The sequence below is a fragment of the Abramis brama genome (genome assembly GCF_963993115.1).
Source record: "Abramis brama genome assembly, chromosome: 24".
NCBI classification, from domain to species: Eukaryota; Metazoa; Chordata; class Actinopteri; order Cypriniformes; family Leuciscidae; genus Abramis; species Abramis brama.
Genome location: NC_139986.1, coordinates 2089195 through 2113570, shown reverse-complemented (window position 1 = coordinate 2113570; position 24376 = coordinate 2089195). Strand labels below are relative to the sequence as shown.

Genomic DNA, 24376 nt, shown 5'->3' with positions numbered 1-24376 from the left:
GCAACGTGAATCTAGAGGAGGGAGGGGGGATTGCGTGCCCGCGCGCATGCGCAGACAGACGCTTCCCTGCATGGAAAACTGAAGCGGATCCATGTGACCCGCCTATCGGGATCATCATCGGCGCTACACACACACACACACCCATGACTGACTGACGTCTGCCACACCAAAGATCACCGCAACCGGCTTCTGCTCGCTGTAAACACTGACGGAAGGCAGGTCTGAGGTGTCGGTCCGGTTCTGAGGGCATTGTTCGGGATGAGGCTGCAGTAACGGCAGGGAAGAGGAGTCTTCCCGAGAGTCCCTGTGTCTCTGATTACCTTTAGCTGAACCTGCAGACACAAAGGTAAGATCTGGCACAGGTATTACAGCAGATATGTAATCAATGTCGTTATGAATATAGTATTAAATCTAGGCTGGGTGCTTGTAGATAAGCGCTAATGAATCCTTGAGTATATGTGTGTGTGTGTGTGTGTGTGTGTGTGATGGCTAGCAGGACAGCTAGTGTGTGTGTGTGTGTGTGTGTTTATTTGTCTGTCTGTATGTATGGGTGTGTGTGTGTGTATGACGGTTAGCCGGACAGCTAGTGTGTGTGTGTGTGTGTGTGTGTGTGTGTGTCTGTATGTGTGTGAGAGCAGACTGTATAAATGACCCTTACAAAAAGCACTGTGATACCATATATACCAACAGATGGTAATACCATGGTATTTTGATATACACCATGGTATTAAATGATTACCATAGTATTTGTTCATGGCTAAGATGCTTTACCACAGTGGTTTTCAGTCCTTCAGAGGAGACACACACCACCAAATATGATCATGTATAATATACCAATTTAAAAATTGGTTGGAAAATATTTAGTATCTTTAAGTTGCATTAAAGTTTCTTTCTCCTCGCTATAGCACTGTACTGTTAAACGTATTTATTTAAAGCAAATTCTAATTGTTTAGGCTACTTATTTATTTTAATCTAATTAAACACACCATAAATCTCACATGTCTTACCGTAGTGAAGCCTGCAGACTCTCCGCACACTCAACCCTGGCCTCTCTCTATACATACATGCATATATAATGTACCAATGCAAACGCTCACAGTCATATTACAGCACGTGTGTTATTCATGAGCCATTCAGTCCTTTACTTCGATCAGCTTTGCAGTCATTATTAATGTCAGTGTGCTGTCGATTTCCCTCAGTCTGATTTATTGGAGTTTCACCATTGCGTCTTGCTCTTTTATTTAGTTAGATCTGCAATCATCACAATGCAAAATGCTTTAAAATAATAACTTCCCCTCTTTTCTTCTCTGATGACGAGGGCGGGGCAACCTGTCACTCACATGAGATCGGCCAATAGCAAACCCCAACCATCCAATCAATTCCTCAGACACAATCAAGCCCCGCCCACATCTGTTATTGTTCCAGAAGCGTTTCACTCGGATATACGACACAATAGGGAAAAAAAGACGAGCGCAATTACAGTTTCATGCTGACTTTAAAGAGATGTTTGATTTGCTTTGATGTATTATATATTTGTATTTTATTTCAGATTTATTTCATTTAACGAAAACAATTTTTAATAGTTTTAGTGCACTGATCCAGATTTCACAGAAATGTCTTTGCAAATGCGCAGGGAGTTTCTCTGTTACTGCTGATTCCTGTCAAACCAGTTGTGAAAGAGTCAAGGTTATTCAGGAGAACATAAGCCCGTTGTTTTAAGTGAAATGTCAGTTTTAAACAATGGAGGAAAGCACTTCTGGGGAATACTTGGAAAATAGTTTCCCCGCTTGACCATTTTATTTGTATTTTTAGGATGCATTACAATCCGTTCTAATAATATGCAAATGATATTCAAATGCTTAAGACAGGCGTGTAAGATTAGCATATTCTTTTCTTGTATTAGGTGAGCTGTTGCGGCTAAACGGTGAGTGGAATATTACAGAATGAAATGTAAATATTTGTGTTCTCCTCCAGGTGCACACGGGGCGGTACATGGTCTTCTCTCGAACACACTCCCACCCTGACCCTTCACTTCAGTGACCTTCAGCTCCTCCCCGACCCGACCCATAAACCCCACGACTCTCCTCAGTCCGACCCGAGCGGCAGCCGATAGCATGGCCACAGCCAAACCCAAAGGCCAGAACTCTCTGGCGCTTCACAAGGTGATCATGGTCGGGAGCGGCGGTGTGGGAAAGTCGGCTCTAACTTTGCAGTTCATGTACGATGAGGTGAGGATGCTTTCCACATATTACAAAAATACTTCCTTCCACAGACATCATGAAAGTTAGGGATGCACGATATATCAGCCACCATATCGGTATCGGACGATATATATTCATCTTTAATGTTATCGTTATCGGCCCGACAAGAAAATTTGGCCGATATATTAAAGGAGACATATCATGCTTTTAAATTGTTCCTTTTTACATATAAATCATACATTTGTAGTCTATATAAAGCGGAACTGCAATGCTTGGGTCTGAATTCCTCATTATTATAGCTCCACAGGCCCCTTTTCTACCCCTTTTCTGATGTGCGTCTGAGAGCAACTCGTTTTGGTGCGGTCTCTTTAAATACAATTGAGACACTTCATACCCCGCCCACACTCGGTTCAACTCCACCCCGTTCGGCCATTTTTGTAGTTTGATAGCAGAGATACGATTATCTAGCGGCACAGAAACTTTTTATTCACACGTTATTAACAAAATGTCAACAACGGAAGACTTGTCCAGCCAGCCTTACATGTTCGAGTCGGAGCCGGAGCGAGATGAAAATGAAGACGACGAACCTGTAACGTTAGAACAACGTCTTCATATGGATGTATCGCAATGGTGTGTTACTGTATTTACACATGAAACTTTGGTCTTCCGACCTTTTACCACCGTGTCGATTTATTTTGATTAATATGTGCGAGGGAGAGAGAGCAAGACAGCGTCTAGTTTGGAGACGGTGATGTCTTGTTTACACTTTCGCCTGGCTCTGAAGAGAGAGAGAGAGCGCGCGCGCGACCGGGTCTCTCTCTCTCTCTGCCCGTTCTTTCAGTTAAACATGCGCCCTGTCACAAGCGCAGCAGTTCATCTACATTAGACGGTGTAATGAAGCGTGTGGGTTACTACATCCAACAACCGAACATTTTAACTTACCCTCTCGTAACTTCTGCATCCTTTAGCTTGGACTACAAAATTGCAGCGAGAAATAAAAATGGCGGATTGCTCGAAGTGTTGGGCCGGAAGTCAATGTCCTTATTTGGCAGTTCCGCTGCAAATACTGTGACGTAATAGTTCAAAAAACGTCATAGATAACAGAAAAATCGGAACAGGTTGAAAAATATGACCAAAACAGAATATAAAGATATCAACGAAGCACCTGAAGAGAATAATTTCATCTTTTCTGTACTTCTAAACACTCCAAATATACAACAAAATGCATTTAAGGGCTAAAAAAGTGCATTTAGCATGATATGTCCCCTTTAAAACCGATAAATAATGTATTATTTCCTTCAGCTGAGACTCTTCAGATGCGCACTGTTCAACATTTAGGGTTTTTAATTGCTTGAAATATGATCGGAATCACTTCAAAAAGGAAAATACAGAAAGTGCAACATGTCATATAAGCTACATAAAATTATATTGAGAACATCATCATAATGGTGTGTTTGGGACGTGGCTTTTAATGGTGAGACTTTTGTTTTTGTAATCAGGCTCTCAAAAATGATATAAAAATGTGGATTTCGATTTATCGGTCAATATATCGGTTATCGGCTTTCAAATATAAAGAAAGTTATCAGTATCGGCCCCAAAATCTTCATATCGGTTCATCCCTAATTAAAGTACAATTATATTTTAATTAAGTTTTTGTTTTGATTATGTAATAATGTTTTAAATCACCACTCGGTTTTGTAATTTGCCCTTATGGAAAATAACATGTAAAATATGGAAAGTTGGTCCGGATGGCAATATCAGCTGGGTGGTCGGGTTTGACCTTTGTAGAGCATCTTGGTTAACCCTTTAGAACCTGAAGCTAAAATAGGTGTTTTTCACATAATTTGATTTTTTGACTGTAAAATTCTAAAACAATGTGCTATCTTCATGTGCAAGGTGTCATCTTTTTCAGAAAAAGGTAAGCTTTCAACAAATTACAGTTATTGACCATTATTGTGTGTGGTGAGTTTGTAAATAGAATTTAAATAGACAAAAATAAAAAAACGAGAATAAATTTACTGATTTTTATTTAGAAAAAAAGCAGAAAAAAATCATGAACGAAAGAAACTAACACTTTAAAGTTGAAAAATGAACTATAATACATATATACAAGTCTTTTTTGTGAGATTGGGTTGCACAGTTTTCATGTAGGACACTTTTTTTCATACACGCACACATACAAATGCACGCATTCATAGGCATGCACACGCACGCACACGCACGCACTACATGCTTACATGTAGTTTCTTACGAAAGAAACTAACACTTTAAAGTTGAAAAATGAACTATAATACATATATACAAGTCTTTTTTGTGAAATTGAGTTGCACAGTTTTCATTTAGGATACTTTTTTTTCATACACACACACATACAAATGCACCCATTCAGGCATGCACACGCACGCACTACATGCTTACATACGTGAAAGAGTAACGGCCATCCGCCTCCCAAATTTCATAAAAAATCATCCCAATCCCCTCTTCTGCTGTCTAACACTTCTTTCGCCATGTATTTGTTCGTTTCTTTTATTATTTTATGCAATCCAAAACACTCTAACCTGCCGCGCGTCGAATCTCTCTGTTCAAATCCTTCCATCCCGCGCTGCTGTCATTTGCAGACGGAAAGCATGACATTACCGTAATAAGCCGTATATTGGCGAAAAGCGCATGATGTCTACTTTCAGGAACTATTTAAATTATTTTGATAGTGCAAACGGTTGAAGAGTTACAGTGACATGAATACAGCTTGGTTGGCTGTGTCGTCGACGACACATCCGGTTTTAAAGGGTTAAGACTGGTTAAAGCTGGTCGAGCAACAGAACAGCTGCATGTTTCTAGTAGGGATGCACGATATATCGGCCACTGTATCGGTATCAGCCGATATATGTTCAATTTTAATGTTATTGTTATCGGCCTAATTTACCAATCAGGTCGATAAAAATAACATAAAAAATTTACATATATCGGCCGATACCGATATGGTGGCCAATATATCATGCGTATTAAAGCTGATAGATAATGGATATTAAAGCCGATAAATAATGGCTTATTTCCTTCATCTGAGACACTTCAGATGTGCACTGTTCACCATGATGGGCTTGAAATATGATTGGAATCACTTCAAAGAAGGAAAATACAGTAAAGTGCAACATGTGCAAGTCTGTCATATCGGCTACATAACATTATAGTGTTGTCACGATACCAAAATTATTGTTTCGATACCGATACCAAGTCAAGTATTGCGATTTCGATACTTTTTCGATACTTTTCCTGAAAAGGGAGAAACACTCTCTCAAATATCATTGCTGTGCTTTATTTTAAAACCGGGACAACATTCTAATTATATAACACACTAATAAATGAACATATGAACAGCAGATATATTAAACATTTGAACAAAATATGAAATATCAAAATATAAAAAATAAATTAGAGCAATGACATTTCAAGGTAAAAAAAATATAAATTTAGCAGCATTATCTCATTTATCATAAGAAACATAAGAGCTTTATCTTGATTCTGAACTTTGAATAAAAATATGAACAGCGATTATATTAAACAATGTTTAATATTGGTAACATACGATAAGCCTCATTGGTGATATATTTGACGTGGGGAGAGAGTTGTGGAAGGCCTATACTTCATGTTAAACATAAATATATAGCAGCAAAGACAACGTCGGCAGTGTTGACGGCAAAATAGGCTACAGAATAATTCGTTCTGTATTGAGAGGTGCAAATTACATTTTATATTGTATTTGTCAAAACTTTCAAACATCAAAATGTCATTGATTAATATGTATTCATGTCAAAATGACAGAAACATCTTTTCCTATTCTATTTTGCCTGGAAACGCTTTTCCGCGCGTCTCGAGCTGCGCCCAGACGCGTGTGTCACGCAGGCAGTGAACATGGGAGCCGAAATAATAACGGACACGACACGCAGCCAGTGTGTCGCCGGCCTTACAAATCTGGTACGCGGTCATTCTTAGAAGTATCGATACTAATAAATTAAGGAATCGTGACGTTTTTAATTTCCGGTTTACTTTTGAAGTATCAGTGCACCGTGCAACAGAGCAAGGTAGGCAACGTACTTCCATATGTCACTCCTCGCGTCATCTTTTTCTACGAGTCGTGGACCACTTGTGCTCGCACATGCAGCCATCTCGCTGTAGTTTGTCACATGACACTGACAGCGGCAGGTTCTTCGCTGCGTGCGTCAGGAAAAAAAACAGACGTCCATAGGGAGGCGTTTTTTTTTTTAAAGTATCGATACTGATAAATTTAGGTATCGTGACGTTTTTAATTTCCGAGTATCGCAATACTTTTGAAGTATCGGTACATCGTGCAACACTATAACATTATAATGAGAACATCATTATAATGGTGTGTTTGGGACATGGCTATTAATGGTGAGACTTTTGTTTTTGTAATCAGGATCTCAAAAATTATACAAAATTTGGATTTAGATTTATTTGCCAATATATCGGTTATCGGCTTTCAAAATATAAAGAATTATCGGTTATCGGTATCGGCCAAAATGTTCGCATCGGTGCATCTCTAATGAAAGTACAATTATATTTCGATTAGTTTTTTGTTTTGTTCATGTAGCCTAATAAAGCAACAGAACAGCTTGCATGTTTCTAGTAGGGATGTACGATATATCAGCCACCATATCGGTATCGGCCGATATATGTTCAATTTTAATGTTATCGTTATCGGCCCGATTGGTAAATTAGGCCGATATATTAAAGCCGATAGATTATGTATCATTTCCTTCAGCTGAGACGTTTCAGATGTGCACTGTTCATCATGATGGTTTTGAATTGCTTGAAATATGATGGGAATCACTTCAAAAAGGAAAATACAGTAAAGTGCAACATGTGCAGCGCAAGATATACGTCATATAGGCCTACGCTTCATAAAATTATAATGAGAACCTCATAATAATTGTGCGCTTGGGACATGGCTGTTAATGCTGAGACATTTGCTTTTGTAAACAGGCTCTCAAAAATTATATGAAAATTTGGATTTAGATTTATCGGCTTTAAAAATATAAAGAATTATCGGTTATCGGTATCGGCTAAAAGTTTCATATCGGTGCATCTCTAGTATCGGGCTTGCTCCCCAAGAAAATGTGGATTTCTCTGGTCTACTACAGTACATATGTGCAATTTAAGACTTTTGAAGGCCAAAATAATTGATAAGAAATAGCTTTTAAAACCCTGTCAGTGGCAGCAGATTATCTGTCAGTACCGCTCTCTCCTCATCTCCATCAGTCTGTCTTCTCTCTCAGTCTCTTCCCCTCCTAAAGCTGAGCTTTGACCGATAGTCTTCTCATTTCCGTCTCTATCAGTGTAGAAAGTAAACATAGGGTCACCTGATATTTATATGTTTTGTGAATCATTTTTCAATCAAGTTCATTTACTGAAGGCTACCAGGAAAGCTAAGTTTATTAAATTCATTCACAGTATGTACACATTCATTATTAAAACGGTTACATTAAGGTCTCTTGTTTTCTCACATTGACAGTTACTAAAATTATTACATATATGGATGTTATGTAAATTATATAGACCTGTTTTCTATTCAAAATGAATCAAAAGTTTATTAGTTTGCCTGATTATTTTTGTTGGTTGTTTATCATTTCTATCTTAAAACAGCTGTCAATTATGAAATGTTTAGTTTCCATCCACTTCCATCTTATCTCGCACTTTATGGCCATTAACAAATGATACGCTGTGTAATATCCTTGCAGCACTAAAGTCGAGTTAATACTATATCAGGCAATTATTTCAAACCTTTATTATATACACCATTATTATTCAGACCTCTGTGACCTCATAGCTGGCTACGGCCATGGTTCCTGCTACAGATGAGTAATGCAGTAATGTTTATTAAATTATTATTATTATAACCACGCGATACAAACCATCCTATGTGCTGTCGGCCAGTAAAAACAATTTATTTATATTTTAAAAAGAATCGGACCGGCCCACATTAAAATAAATGGTCCTCTGGAGAAAAGAATCTGGCAGCTCTAATACATTAGCTCAATATTAGAGTTAGGTTATTTTAATTTATTAAATGCTTTAATTGCCTGTTAATATTTTAAATGTTCCTTTGGACGTTTGCTGATGAGACCCTCCAGCGGTTACAGGTCATAGACTGTTTAAATAAAACCCACTCAGCAAATGCCAGCTGATATCTGTCCATCGCCCTGATTTCGCTCCACATGTAAACCCCTATACGCACCTCCATCTCCTCCTCCTCCTCAGTTTGTGGAGGACTACGAGCCCACGAAGGCGGACAGCTACAGAAAGAAGGTGGTTCTGGACGGGGAAGAAGTGCAGATAGATATTCTGGACACGGCCGGGCAGGAGGACTACGCTGCGATCCGGGATAACTACTTCAGGAGCGGAGAGGGCTTCCTCTGTGTCTTCTCCATCACTGAACTAGAGTCGTTTGCAGCGACTGCTGATTTCAGGTGATTTACACATCTTCAGCTTATTTAAAGGAGCTGTATCGATTTTAGACTTAAAGGGGTGGTTGATTTATGATCTCACTTTTCTAACTTTAGTTAGTGTGTAATGTTGCTGTTTGAGCATAAACAACATCTGCAAAGTTCAAAGCAAAGGAAGATATATGCTTTTAAAGAAATCGTTTAAGGACTACAACAAACGGCTGGTAGGGACTACAATGAGCTTCTTCACATAAACTTTAAATTTACATAAACCCCGCCCCCGGGTGAGTGACATCACTAACCCCCACACATTTACATAAACCCCGCCCCTGGGTGAGTGACATCACTAACCCTCACATTCACATAAACCCCGCCCCCGGGTGAGTGACATCACTAACCCATACATTTACATAAACCCCGCCCCGGGGTGAGTGACATCACTAACCCTCACATAAACCCCGGGTGAGTGACATCACTAACCCTCACATTCACATAAACCCCGCCCCCGGGTGAGTGACATCACTAACCCTCACATTCACATAAACCCCGCCCCCGGGTGATTGACATCACTAACCCTCACATTCACATAAACCCCGCCCCCGGGTGAGTGACCTCACTAACCCTCAAATTTACATAAACCCCGCCCCCGGGTGAGTGACATCACTAACCCTCACATTCACATAAACCCCGCCCCCGGGTGAGTGACATCACTAACCCTCACATTTACATAAACCCCGCCCCTGGGTGATTGACATCACTAACCCTCACATTCACATAAACCCCGCCCCTGGGTGATTGACATCACTAACCCTCACATTTACATAAACCCCGCCCCCGGGTGAGTGACATCACTAACCCTCACATTTACATAAACCCCGCCCCCGGGTGATTGACATCACTAACCCTCACATTTACATAAACCCCGCCCCCGGGTGATTGACATCACTAACCCTCACATTTACATAAACCCCGCCCCCGGGAACACGCAGTCCATGTTGAGAAGAATTGTTATAGTCGAACACATTTGTGAGTTCAAGCTCACGCTGTCGCATCCGTCTTTTCACATGCAATACCGTACGCAACACAAACGCAATATCATGTCACTCTGAAGGCATCTTACAACCGTTCCCACACGAGCGATTTATAGATTATCATGACAGAATATGCTAATCAAAGACTAGAAGATAGTTAACTCCACATCAGCAACATAAATGCATCAACTAACCATTCAGAAACGTCCTGTTGCTTCTACGTGTCACTTATTCTTGAGTCTCTCCATCTTTGTCTGACTGAAGCTGTTGAAGCTCCGCCCTCTGTGCCGGGAGCAGCAGCTCATTTGCATTTAAAGGGACACACACGAAACGACACGTTTTTACTGACCCTCAAAAAGGGACAATTTTAACATGCTGTAAAAAATAATCTGTGGGGTATTTAGAGCTAAAACTTCACACACACACTCTGGGGACATCAGAGACTTATTTTATTCATTTGTATTTTGTATACAGTAAGTCGTTAGGGGCGACACTTTACAATAACATCTCAGTAGTTAATGCCTTAACTTGTATAACTAACAAAGAGCAATGTTTTTTACAGCATTTATTAACCTTTGTTAATTTTAGTCAATATAAATGTTAGTTCACAGTGCATTAACTAATATTAACAGATACAACTTTTTACCCTACATATATTGAGATTAACATTAATTAAGATTAAAAAATGCTGTAGAAGTATTCATTATTAGCTATTTTAACTAATGTTAACTAATTAAACCTTATTGTTATCGGTTTAAGATTTGTTAACATTAGTAAACTACATTAGTTAACACAAACTAACAATGACAAACACTTCTAAAGCATGTATTAATCTTAGGTAGTGTTAATTTCAGCTAATGCATTATTAAAATCAATATCTGTTAATATTATTTATTAGACCTGAGTTTACAATAAACAGTTGTATTTTTATTAACTACCATTGACAAAGATGAATGCGTACTGTAACAAATGCATTGCTCATTGTTAGTTAATGCATTAACTCACATTAACCAATAGAATCTTATTGTAAAGTGTTTCCATTTTATATTTATTTCCTTTATTTGCTTTAAGTTTTAGTAATGGTACTTTAATTGGATGTAGATGGAAATATATAGTTTTGCACATACTTAAATCACATTAGTTAAAAGGTTTCAACGTTTTTTTGTTGTTTATGCTTTTGACTGCTTTTATGGATATTGATTTCCATTAGAGTTATATTTGACATAGAAACATTCCTCTCTTCCCAGAGAGCAGATCCTGCGTGTGAAAGAGGACGAGAACGTGCCGTTCCTGCTGGTGGGGAATAAGTCTGATCTGGAGGACCGGAGGCAGGTGAGCGCCGACGAGGCCAAGGCCCGAGCGGACCAGTGGGGTGTGTGTTACGTGGAGACGTCTGCCAAGACCCGCGCCAACGTAGACAAGGTCAGTGTGTGTGAGCCTGAGGCTGTATAGTGGAGAGATGGCCAGTTACTGGGCAAATGCTGTTGAACTACAGTACATCCTCTACACTGCGATTATGCGAACAAATGATACCTCTGGGATTTTGTCGAAAACAATAATTATGCAATGTTTTGCTGAGTGTGTTTTTGTGCTGATGTCTTGACTGGAAATCCGTTTTATTTTTTCCTGAATTCCATTTTTTAATTTTTTTACTCCATTTTAATGGTTAAATTAAAAAATGTTTAATCAAAAAGCATGTCTAATTAATTGAAATCATGAAACTTAGACAATATAACAATAATTTATTAAAAGTTTAACAACAATTACATGTTTATGGCCTTGTGAATAAAAAAAAAATATTTTAGATTCCCTTGTATTTTTACTAAATTCTGTGTTTTCTGTTTTAAGTTTTCTGGATTCCATTTTTAATGGTTTAATTAAATGTCATGATCAAAATGCATATCTGATTAATTGAATTAACAAAAACCATTTAATAATAATTAAAAAAATCATTTCTATTCTAATAATTTTTTTCTGGCAATCAAATGAATGCATAAAACATTAATTTAATTTATCTTTCAATCATTTGAAATTAAAGGGGTGGTTTACTGCTTTTTTTCGTTGCATGATTGTGTTTATGGGGTGCAATATAACATGTCTTCGGGTTTTTTTTTTTTTTTTAAGTCTTATTTTTCATAAATTTCACCTTTATTGTAAGCCGCTTTCTCCTCTGTCATTTGAACGACCGGTTGACTTCCTGATTCTATGAAAACACTCCCTCGGAAACAGGCAATGGGCTCAGATTGGTTAGTTGCGCCGGTGTGTTGTAATTGGCTAAACTGCGTAGTGCATGTTGTCCGGAAACTTCACGCCCATTACCTTTACGGGCGAAAGTTGCATGTGCATGTGCTCCGGTCAAATGTAAATATCAGACCCAGGAAGCGACAATGAAGAGAGTCAAGCAACCTCCGAAAACACGGCTCTTACAAAACGTTTCTGAATGGTACATTTTTTATTATTATTATTCTATTCTAATATATATGTATTTCGATATGCTGTTACTTGAAAATGCTACTGCTGCTTGTTAGCTTTTGAGATACGGTTTTCTCCTGATTAAACATTTAATATAACTGAATAAATGACTGAGTAATACCGTTTTTTAAAGTTATTGTTTTAACTTCAGCAGCTGAAGTTTGCTGTTGCGATTAGGCTACATATATATATTTTTTAACTTCATACACGTTTGTCTTATACACACAAAATAGCATCGAACTAACTGGCTATAAACAAACAGCGTTGGCATTGGTTTACGTTCTTGATCAAATCGATCGTCATAAAATATACATGGAAAATACATTTACAAAATTAGTACATAATTACAAATTCAGGTTCAAAATGTTTGTACGCGTTTGTACGTGTAAGTGGCTACTAAAGCCAGCGCTGGCATTTGTTTACGTCCTTGATAAAACAAAAACATTACGTCTGAAATTATACATGCAAATACATTTAAAATTATTAAGTCTTACTTACAGGTTGTGGCTCAACAACTGCTGTCTCTGGTTGTAAAGTTGGAACTGCTTCATGTTTTAGTAACTATTCTGCTCTTGCTTTGACAGGTTAGCGTAGCAGATAGCTAACATAAGATCCATGAAATAAAGACCCAGGAAACCGGAGTAGAGAGAGGCCTTTAGTAAGGATCTTTCCAATTTTGTAAAACTGTAGAAACATAACAATATGGCATTACAAACTGCCCATATATACATATACATGAATATACAACTCAAATCTAACATATATATAGCTATCCCATAAGAAAAATTAGCCATTATAATGAGACTTGCAGGACTAGTAAGCATTTAAGCTAACTTTAACATGGGTGTCTATGGAGAAATGCTAATCGCGATTAGCATCTATTAATACAACATACATATTATGCTAAAACGGACAATACACAAAGACTATAGCAAAGTAGATATACTTCCTACAGAAATACTTACAGACTTTGACCTTCAAAAACTATCAAAGGCAAAGAGAAAGAGTAACTGCTGCATGTCCTCTCAATTGACTAGAGTCAGAAGCAGACAGGAAAACAACGGCAAGAGAGGAGGGACTAAAATAATAAAAGAAATCAAATGCAATACAACTTTACACCACTAGATGTCTCTAATGCAACACAAAGTGGGGGCAGAACACTCCCCGCCTGGTATTAAATAATACCACTATGTCCCTTTACTGAGAAGCAGCACAACGTCTGAAACAGGTCTTGAATACACCTTGGGAGTACCCTGTCTCATGATCTTCACATTGACTTTCCGAATCCTGCCATCACGGCTGGGGATGGTTTCCACAATAACACCTGTGGGCCACTCATTCCTTTTAACTTGAGTGTCTTTAAGGAGTACCACATCTCCAACTTCCAGATTCGGTCTTTCTGATTTCCACTTCTTGCGGGGCTGGAGCGTCTCCAAGTACTCTTGCTTCCAGCGTCTCCAGAAAGTTTCAGCGAGGCTTTGGACTTGCCTCCATTGCTTGCTATAGAGATCTTTGAGATCCATGTTCCCCAGAGGAGCAGATACTGGGTCAATCTTCTGAGTGAGCAGCATTGCTGGTGTGAGAACAGCTGGCATCCCTGGATCAGAGGACACTGGAATCAGAGGTCTTGCGTTCATGATTGCCATGACTTCAGCCATGAGAGTCACAAGTACTTCATGAGAGAGGCGACAGTTCTCCTTCAACAACATGGCATCCAAAATGCGGCGTGCAACACCGATCATCCTCTCCCACACTCCACCCATGTGAGAGGAGTGTGGAGGATTGAATATCCAGGTGCAACTTTTTTCTTGCAGGTGAGCTTTCAACTCTGGATCTTCTGAGTTTATTTGCAGTTCTTTGCAAGCTCCAACAAAGTTTGTGCCCCTATCGGAACGGAGCAGTCTCACAGGACCTCTGATAGCGGTAAATCTCCTCAAAGCATTGATGAAGCTGGAGGTTGACATGGTCTCTACGACCTCAATATGCACCGCTCGTGTACTCAAACAGGTGAACATAACTGCCCAGCGTTTGTTTTCTACATGACCACCTCTGGTCCTGCGCGACGAGATGGTCCAAGGTCCGAAAACGTCAAGTCCAACATTCGTGAACGGAGGATCCATGGTGAGTCTGTCTAGAGGTAAGTCAGACATTTTTTGTTCTTCCAACTTTCCTCTTAATCTTTTGCAGATCACACATTTGTGAATCACACTTGACACCAATCTCTTACTTCCTGTTATCCACAGTCCAGCTGTTCGAACTGCGCCTTCAGTGAAGTGTCGTCCTTGGTGAGCAACCTGTTCATGGTAATGTCTTACCAGCAGAGTAGAGACATGATGGTTTTTAGGAAGAAGGATTGGATGCTTTTCTTCCCAGGACAAGTCTGCTGACGATATTCGGCCTCCAACTCTCAGCAAACCATTGTCATCAATGATGGGATCCAAACTTCTGATTGAACTGTGTCTGGAGACTTCTTCACCATTTGAGAGGTCTTTAATTACCTCTTTAAAGAAGTCCTGTTGTACGCTTCTCATAATTATGAGTTTTGCCTGAGGAAGCTCACCCATTCTCTGTTTATGGTCAGTATTTTTGGAGTAGGCTCTGGCCTTTTGGATGAGCCTGGCTGTTGCACGGGTAAGTGATTTCCAACTGGAGAATCTACTAAACCGATGAGAGCCGATACCTCCACCTGTAGCTTTTGTAGCATAGGTTGAAACTTGAGGGCGGATTTCTGCATCAGACTCTGGATGTAGAAGGTCAAATATCTCTGGCTGAGGAGACTCATCCCACTGAGGTTTTGTCAGAAAAGCTGGACCTGAAAACCAGTTGGTGTCTTTTAGGAGAGTGGCTGGGACAGACCTGGATCCATGATCTGCAGGATTATGGCTGGTGCTGATGTAGTGCCACTGATTAGGGTGAGAGGATTTCCTGATTCTTGTCACTCTGTTTGCGACATAGACATAGAAGTTCCTGGACGTGTTATGAATGTAGCCAAGTACAATCCTACTGTCCGTGTAGAACTTGACTGTGTGAATCTCCACATCGATTTCATCCATTATCAGGTCTGCAAGCTCTGTTGCCAAGACAGCTGCACACAGCTCCAAACGAGGGACAGTGTGTGCAGGACGTGGAGCCAGCTTGGACTTCCCCATGATGAACCCGACATGACTGTGTCCTTCTGTATCAACTGCCTTAAGGTAGGCTACAGCTGATATAGCTAGAGTTGATGCATCCGCGAAGACACAAATTTCTCTGTGTACAGTGGCAAGCAGAGAAACAGAAAGGTAGGTCCTCTGGATCTGGAGTAGCTTAAGTTCCATCAGGGAATCTTTCCAGGCTTTCCACTGGATTATTTTGTCGTCTGGTAGCTGAGTGTCCCAATCGTACTCTTCTATGGAGATATCTCTCACCAAAGCCTTTCCCTGAATCGTGATAGGTGCCACAAACCCCAAGGGATCGTATATACTGTTGACCGTCGAAAGGATGCCCCTTTTAGTGAATGGTTTTTCCTCATCAGACACGCAGAAGGAGAAGCTGTCTGTTTGCAGGTCCCATATGAGGCCTAGACTGCGTTGGAGAGGCAAAGGATCAGATGACAGATCCAGATCCTTTAGATCTTTGGCACGATCTTCAGATGGGAAAGCGTTCATAACAGTGCTGCTGTTTGATGCTATCTTGTGCAACATGATGCTTGACTCAGCTAACATTTCCCTTGTTCTTTTCAGAATGTCGATGGCTTCTTCTGCAGTGGAGAATGAGGCGAGTCCATCATCCACATAAAAGTTCCGCATGACGAACTGCTTAGCATCTTGGCCATGTTCCTTTTGTCCTTCTTGCGCTGCCCGTCTCAAGCCATAAATGGCTACAGCTGGTGAAGGGCTGTTACCGAATACATGTACTGTCATTCGGTATTCAGTCACTGGTTTTGTGAAGTCATTATCTTCGAACCACAAGAATCTTAGGAAATCACGGTGTTCCTCACAGACTGTGAAACAGTAAAACATCTGTTGCACATCTGCTGTGACTGCAAAAGGCTCCCTGCGGAAACGAAGAAGGACGCCAAGAAGAGTATTATTGAGGTCTGGTCCCTTTAAGAGGATGTCGTTGAGGGAGACACCTTCGTGCCTGGCACTGGAGTCAAACACCACCCGTATTTGGTCTGGCTTTTTAGGGTGGTAGACACCAAATGTTGGTAGATACCAGCACTCTTGATTCTCTTTCAATGGCGGAGCTAGTTCTGCCTGGTTTGACTCGAAGATTTTCTGCATGAAATCCATATATTGTTTTTTCATGTCTGGCTTTCTATCCAGTGTGCGACACAGAGATGAGAGACGTTTGGCTGCTTGCTCTCTATTATTTGGGAGACGGCGCCTTGAGGAATGGAATGGTAAGGGAGCTACCCAACTGTTTGCTTCATTCATGTAGACGTTTTTGTCCATGATCTCAAGGAAGGCTTGATCTTCAATAGACAAAGCTATTTTCTCATCCTCTTTTGTTCTTTTGAATACTGTGCTTCCAAGATCATCGGTGTCATCTGCCAGTATGTCCATCTCTTTCAAGGTTAGTATACTGTAACTTGATCTCCTCTTGTCAAACTTTTCTTGGATGTGAATAACACTATGACATGGTTTAAGGAAAGACGTACGCCCAGTAGGTAGGACATCGGTCCTGTAAACATTAACACTGCTAGGCTTGTGGGCTCCTCTGAGACATACTTCTCCAACAATGACCCAGCCGAGGTCAAGTTGTTGTGCATATGGAGCATTGTTGGGTCCATTATACTGTTTACGTACTTTGTGTACGCGCAGTATGTCTCGGCCGAGTAGAAGAAGAATGGCTGCATCCGGATCTATGGCTGGGATTTTATCCGCCACTGGCTTGAGGTGAGAATAATGATGTGCTATTTCTGCTGAGGGGATCTCTGAACGGTCATCTGGCATCATGTCACACTCTATGAGTGATGGAAGCGAGATCTGTACATTTCCATCTATTGACTCAACTATGAGGTTGCTTGCACGTCGTCCTGATGTTTCCACAATCCCTGAGCATGTTTTAAGGGTGTATGGTGCAGCATTTGCTCCAATGCCCAAAAGGTCGAATAGCTCGGTCTTGGCCAGGGACTTATTACTCTGCTCATCAAGGACAGCGTATGCTTTAACAGCTTTCTCTCTTTGGCTTGCAGGGTAGACTCGGACCAAACATATTTTGGAGCATGATCGGGAGCCGAATGAGTCCCCGCAGACTTCTGTGCACTTTGACATAACCTCTGGAGTCTCATCTTCCTGCTGCTCCCCGCCGTGATCCTCCTTAACAGCAGAGCTCAATGACTTCCATGGCACTGGCCCTGGGTGAAGTGCAGCTAAGTGTTTGTTGCTGTTGCACTCTTTGCACTGCACAGATTTGTCACAGTTCTTGGCGAGGTGACTTGTTGAGGCACAACACTTGAAACAGATGTGTTTCTCTTTGAGGTAAGCTTTTCGTTCATCTAAGGTCTTGCTGCGAAAGCCACGGCATTTTCTTAGAGGATGGGGCTTATTATGTAATGGACATAATCTATCTGGATCCTCAACCTTTTTCTCCACGTTTTGCTTATCACCACTTTCTGAAGAAACCTCAGTCTTCCTGGTGAACACAGATGGTTTGATGGGTTTCAGAGGTTTATCCATCTTAACTGAACCACTCATGGTCAGTTCGGCAAAGCTGGGGTCATTTCTTGTCTTTGCTTGGTCTCTGATGAACTTTACAAAGACGCAAAAGGGGGGATATTGAACCTGATGGTCGTCTTTATATTTAGAGCCAACTGAGATCCATTTCTCCAGAAGGTTATAGGGGAGCTTCTGTGCGATGGGATTGACTCCCCGTGGTGTGTTGAGGTAAGATAGTCCAGGTAAGAATCCATCTTTCCTAGCTGCCTCCAGCTCTAGCAACAGGTCCCCTAGCTCCCACAGCTTCTCATTGTCCTTGTTTGATATTTTTGGAAACTCCTCTAACTTCTTAAGCAGAGCGTTTTCTATCATTTCTGCTGATCCATAGTATTCTTCCAATCTCTGCCACACCATTTTGAGTCCTGAGCTGGCATTATTGATGTGAACTGCACGGATGCGTTTGGCCTGCTCTGCAGACTGTGGTCCCAGCCATTTAGTCAGTAAATCTAGCTCTTCCCTGGGGGTTAGGTTCAGATCACTGGTGGAGTTGACAAAGGAAGCTTTCCAGGCCCAGTAGTTCTCTGGTTTATCGTCAAACTTTAGGAGCCCAGAGCTAACTATTTCTTTGCGAATCAGGTATCTGGCTAAGTCTGTTGTGTCTGACTGATCATGCAGGGGTGCTCTAGAGGGCGTGAAGTAGGTTTTACCTTTAGATTGTGTGACGTGAGTCTGTAGAGGGCGGCATTCATCTTGGTAGAACTTCAAAGGGCGTGCATGGCTTTGCTGAGCGTAGGCTGTGCTCGTGCTCTGGCGTTGTGCTGGAAATTCTTGGAACAAGACATCGCTATTTTCCTCCATGCTGTGTGTTTGGATTCCACGATTATCTGTATCACCGTTGTCCATGTTTGGCTGGTGCTCTGGTGAAAAGATGAGTTGTGGTTCCATGAGTTGAGACTGTTGCTCCCCATGCTCCTGAGAATATTGTTGCACATACTCACTAGTGCGTTGATGTGAGTGATACGGAGCTAATTTGGTCACATTCTGCTGTGTTGGTTTTCCAACTTCTTCCTCATAAGCTGCTTCAAGGATTTCAGCCTCTGTAATAGCTGCTTCAGCAGCGCCCTGTATTTTCAGTGCTTTGAGGTTGGCCTGTAACTCAGTTGCCCTACGTTTCAGTTCCACTTCAAGCTCAGTTTTTCTCTTAAATTCTTCCGCTTCAATCCGTGCCTGCTTTATTAACATGTCTGCTTCTTTTTGTGCATATGAAGCTTTGACTTTTGCAGCTTCCGCTTTAGCTCTAGCTCTTGTGGCAGCAGAACTGTGTGATGAGGCACGACTAGAATGGGTTGAGCGCCTGGTATGGTAGGAGTATTGAGACTGCCCATCTTCTGTGTATAGCTGAGGTTTTTCTTCACTTTGTTCCTCCATGATAGATTGTTGAATCTAGGCTGAGCTTCTGAGCTGCAGTGTTGATAACTCACTCTTCTTATGATAGCAGACTGAATTTTAAGTCTTTTTACTATTCTGCTCTTGCTTTGACAGGTTAGCGTAGCAGATAGCTAACATAAGATCCATGAAATAAAGACCCAGGAAACCGGAGTAGAGAGAGGCCTTTAGTAAGGATCTTTCCAATTTTGTAAAACTGTAGAAACATAACAATATGGCATTACAAACTGCCCATATATACATATACATGAATATACAACTCAAATCTAACATATATATAGCTATCCCATAAGAAAAATTAGCCATTATAATGAGACTTGCAGGACTAGTAAGCATTTAAGCTAACTTTAACATGGGTGTCTATGGAGAAATGCTAATCGCGATTAGCATCTATTAATACAACATACATATTATGCTAAAACGGACAATACACAAAGACTATAGCAAAGTAGATATACTTCCTACAGAAATACTTACAGACTTTGACCTTCAAAAACTATCAAAGGCAAAGAGAAAGAGTAACTGCTGCATGTCCTCTCAATTGACTAGAGTCAGAAGCAGACAGGAAAACAACGGCAAGAGAGGAGGGACTAAAATAATAAAAGAAATCAAATGCAATACAACTTTACACCACTAGATGTCTCTAATGCAACACAAAGTGGGGGCAGAACAGTAACAGTTTCTTGTTGAATCCGGCATTGAATTCGTGGAGATTCTGGAAGCTGTCTTCCGTAAAATGCGCAGCACAGAGAGCTATTACGATTGAAGTTTTCAGGAACATAATCAAACATAAATTTTAGCCATTGTTGACGAACTACAGCGTCCGTATGAAGCCCGAACACAGAAGACCTGGCAGCTGGGTGAAAATAACACACTTTCGACGGCATGGCTACAGCTCTCCACTATAACTCTTCCTCTTCGACAAAGCCGCAGAAATATGACCATGCCCCCTTTTTTGCATGGGTTAGCTACGTATAAAACCCGGGAAGTACCTCGTTGTAGTCCCATTCGAGTCGTTTTTTTGTAGGCATTAAACTTCCTGATTTTTAAAAGTCGATATCTCTGCTTACGTTGAACTTTCAGCGCAGCAACTTTGCAGATAATGTTCATGCACCAACAGCAACATTACACACTATTTAAAATGAAAAAAGTGAAATCACAATCAACCACCCCTTTAAACAAACTTTTTTTTTTTAAACATGTGCTACACAACAGAGCTTTACTGTTAAAATTATAAACATGGAAGAAAAATTTAGATTATTTTAATTATAATTTATTATTATTATTATTCATACATTGAGGCTGTATTCTACTGTACAACAGTAATATATTTCTGTCACAATTTCTTCAAGTTAAACCAAACTTTTATTTTGACGGGTTGCGGTGAAGACCTTTGAGTTTCTGTGTGTGTATGATATATGACGACAGTTTTCCTCAAATGAAACGGTAAAATGCACATGAAGAGACTCTCAGAGAGTTATTATTCGACAAAAAATCCGCGTTATACTGTAAATTCCGTTTTAATGTCTGGATTCTGCATTGGTGAAATCACATGGCCCCAGTTTAGTCCTGTCCTAGACAGCTGACCCCCAAAGCTTTTCATATATTCTTCATGTGCTGTGCAGTGGCTAGACATTAATTTTAGGCAGTATTTCCCCTAAACTAGTGTCCAGGGGATTTTTACCTTTTATAATGGCATTTTTTTATAACTTCATTAGATGTATGCATCATCTTTTATGTCAGACTGTTACATTTAATCAATAAATTCAATTAGAATAATAACACTGTTACCAGTCAAATAAAACCAGCATCAACAAAATCAGAGGTGGCTCGAACTTACACTGTATTTACAATTGCAAAAATAATGCTATAATTGATATTGTGTGTGTGTGTGTGTGTGTGTGTGTGTGTGTGTATATATATACAGTACCAGTCAAAAGTTTGGAAACATTACTATTTTTAATGTTTTTGAAAGAAGTCTCTTATGCTCATCAAGCCTGCAGTTAAAAAAAAAAAAACCCAGTAATATTATGAAATATTATTACAATTTAAAATAATGGTTCTCTTTTTTAAGATACTTTAAAATGTAATTTATTTTTGTGATGCAAAGCTGAATTTTCATCAGCAAGTACTCCAGTCTTTGGTGTCTTATGATCCTTCAGAAATCATTCTAATATGCTGATTTATGATCAATGTTGGAAACAGTTGTGCTGCTTAATATTTTTTTTAAAACCTGAGATACTTTTTTCAGGATTATTTGATGAATAAAAAGTTAAAAAGAACTGTATTTATTTAGAATAGAAATCTTTTGTAACAATATACACTACCATTCAAAAGTTTGGGAACAATAACTATTTTTTTTTTTAAGAAATTAGTACTTTAATTCAACAAGGATGCGTTAAATTGATAAAAGGTGATGGTAACGATTTATATTGTTAGAAATGTTTTTATTTTGAATAAATGCTGTTTTTATGAATAAATGCTGTTAACGTTTTACTCATCAATGAATCCTGAAAAAAGTATTCCAAAAAAATATATTAAACAGCACAACTGTTTCCATCATTGATAATAACTGAGTATCAAATCATCATATTAGAATGATTTCTGAAGGATCATAAGACACCAAAGACTGGAGTACTTGCTGATGAAAATTCAGCTTTGCATCACAAAAATAAATTACATTTTAAAATATATTAAAAAAGAGAACCATTATTTTAAATTGTAATAATATTTCATAATATTACTGTTTTTGTTTGTTGTTTTTTAACTGCAGGCTTGATGAGCATAAGAGACTTCTTTCAAAAACATTAAAAATAGTAATGTTTCCAAACTTTTGACTGGTGCTGTATATAATAAATTAATATATATATTTTTTAAATATCAATTATTAGCATTATTTAAATTTAAAAAAATTCAAGCTGGTGTGCTTCTTGATTGCAGGTTTTCTTCGACCTCATGAGGGAAATCCGCGCGAGGAAGATGGAGGACAGCAAGGAGAAGAACGGAAAGAAGAAGAGGAAAAGTCTGGCCAAACGAATCCGCGAAAGATGTTGCATTTTATAGTCTCTGATCCTCTACTCTTTCTCTTTGGCATATACTGTACATGTACCTGTGCTAACTCATCCTCCTCCGCTGTGTTTGCTGGTGTGTGTGTGTGTGTGTCAGGTGTAGGGTTTTGGACCGTCTGATACAATGCATTCCTAGTGTCCATGTCCACCTGGAGTCTCTCTAGTGTCAGATCACTCATATTGTCCAAAAGCACAGGAAGAGGAGCTGTTTTAGTTTCATTCATGTGCCAGATTTGTGCTTGAGTTCCCAGGCCGTGTGTCACCCCTCAGTCCTGGGTGATCCGATCTCAAACGGGCGGCACTAAACACAGCTGGATTTGTTGAGATGTTGTGATTCAACCACTTTAGGGTCAGTCAGATTGTATAATGTTTCTTCTGCTCACCAAGGCTGCATTTTTTGGTAAAAAAATACAGTAATATTGTGAAATATTACCATTTTAAGCGGTCTGTTCTCTCTGTGAATATACAGTAAAGTGTAATTTATTCCTGTGATCAAAGCTGAATGTTCAGCATCATTACTCCAGTCTTCAGTGTCACATGATCCTTCAGAAATCACTCTAATATGAAGATCTGATGCTCAAGAAACATTCATGATTATTATCAATGTTGAAAACAGCTTCATGCTCTTGTGGAAAGTGTGATGCATTGATGAACAGAATGTTCAGAATGACAATATAAATCTTTTGCAACATTATAAATGCCTTAATTGGCACTTTTTGACCAGATTAAGGAATCTTTGCTTAAATTAAATCTCACTGACCCAAAGTGTTTGAGTGCTAGTGTAGTCATTCAATCATTGCACTAACACAAGTGTGTAAAGGTGTGTTCGGATCACCTGAAGAGGACGATGAGTTATTAGTTTAACACTGGATGAGCCCTTTTATTTACATCACACATTCATAACTCCAGTCTTAAAAGCTGAGAATACAGTAGCTGAGCGATTAATGGGCTTTTGAAGAAAATGACATGTAAAGCTTTATGTGAAAATGATGCATTGTTAAAAACAATTATTTGTTGGTTTGTGGCTGAGCATTTAGTAACTGTTACGCATAACAAGTGCAGCACACTAACAAGCGATGCGATGTGAGTGAGTAACCAGTTTTATTTTAATGACCTAATATTCCATCATGGTGATATGAGTTGCAAACAGGAAGTGTGTGTGTCTGTGTTGACTTCCTGAAGCCTTGATGTCCGTTGTGAATGTGACACACACCCTTACAGTGTCTTTAGTGTCGGATCATTTCAGTTCGATGACAATCATGCTTTTCATATGTGTTGTGAAACCCCAAACAGCTCACACACACTCACGCTTCCAGTCCCTCACACACACTCACGCTTCCAGTCCCTCACACACACTCACGCTTCCAGTCCTAACCAGAGAAACACACACTCATCTTCATGGAAATCGCTCGTGATTGATGTTTTTTTCCAGTTTGCTTTCCTGCTTTTTTTTTTATTTTAATTTTATATACATGTATTGTTAATGTGAAAGCTTATTTCGGCGGTTTCAAAAAAATAAATTTTTCTAATTTATATGTGCTTTATTATTCACAGGGAAATTGATTTATACTCAGTACCATTTCCATCATACCTCTATATGCCTTTTATTGGAAGGAAAAGGGTTATATATCCCAGATATCCCATTTACTCTGCAGCGGCGGCACAGAAGCGCCTCTGAAGTGTGACTGTTTAATGAGGGCATTAATGCATTTACAACGCAATTATAACTGCATATTGTTATACCAGAGGCTGAGGTGGATCAGAGCTGTATAATCTAGTCTGGTTTTTATGCTGCATTGCATCTTTACACTGAGTTTTGAGTGTAAAGATGTCTAAAAATGCTACTTCTAAAGCGCTTCTGTGCCGCCTTTACCTTTACGCCATTCAAGCGGTTCTTGTGAAGGGGAAGTAAAGGCTCAGTGTTTGAGCAAAGCTCTTCTAGCATCCATCACTTACCTCATCCTTGGGTCATTCTGACCCGAAATTCATTTTTTAATAATAATAATAATAAAGTTCATCAGAGGGGTCCAAGACCCCAGGACTTTTTTGTTTCAC

General features: G+C 39.6%; 1 protein-coding gene across 1 annotated transcript; it reads left to right on the top strand.

The window, feature by feature from the left end:
- Positions 1-56: 56 nt before the first annotated feature.
- On the top strand, positions 57-23854 carry ralaa (v-ral simian leukemia viral oncogene homolog Aa (ras related)). Its single transcript, XM_084102910.1, has 5 exons — positions 57-346; positions 1975-2228; positions 8478-8686; positions 10941-11115; positions 22194-23854. Exons 2-5 carry the CDS (start codon positions 2115-2117, stop codon positions 22314-22316), a joined length of 621 nt encoding a protein of 206 aa, XP_083959036.1. The 5' UTR covers positions 57-346; positions 1975-2114; the 3' UTR covers positions 22317-23854.
- The last annotated feature ends 522 nt before the right edge of the window (positions 23855-24376 follow it).

Coding starts and splice junctions, on each gene's coding strand:
- ralaa (XM_084102910.1), top strand. CDS start 2,115: ATGGCCACAGCCAAACCCAAAGGCCAGAACTCTCTGGCGCTTCACAAG. Junction 2,229..8,477: donor TGCAGTTCATGTACGATGAG/GTGAGGATGCTT, acceptor CCTCCTCCTCAG/TTTGTGGAGGACTACGAGCC. Junction 11,116..22,193: donor CCCGCGCCAACGTAGACAAG/GTCAGTGTGTGT, acceptor TCTTGATTGCAG/GTTTTCTTCGACCTCATGAG.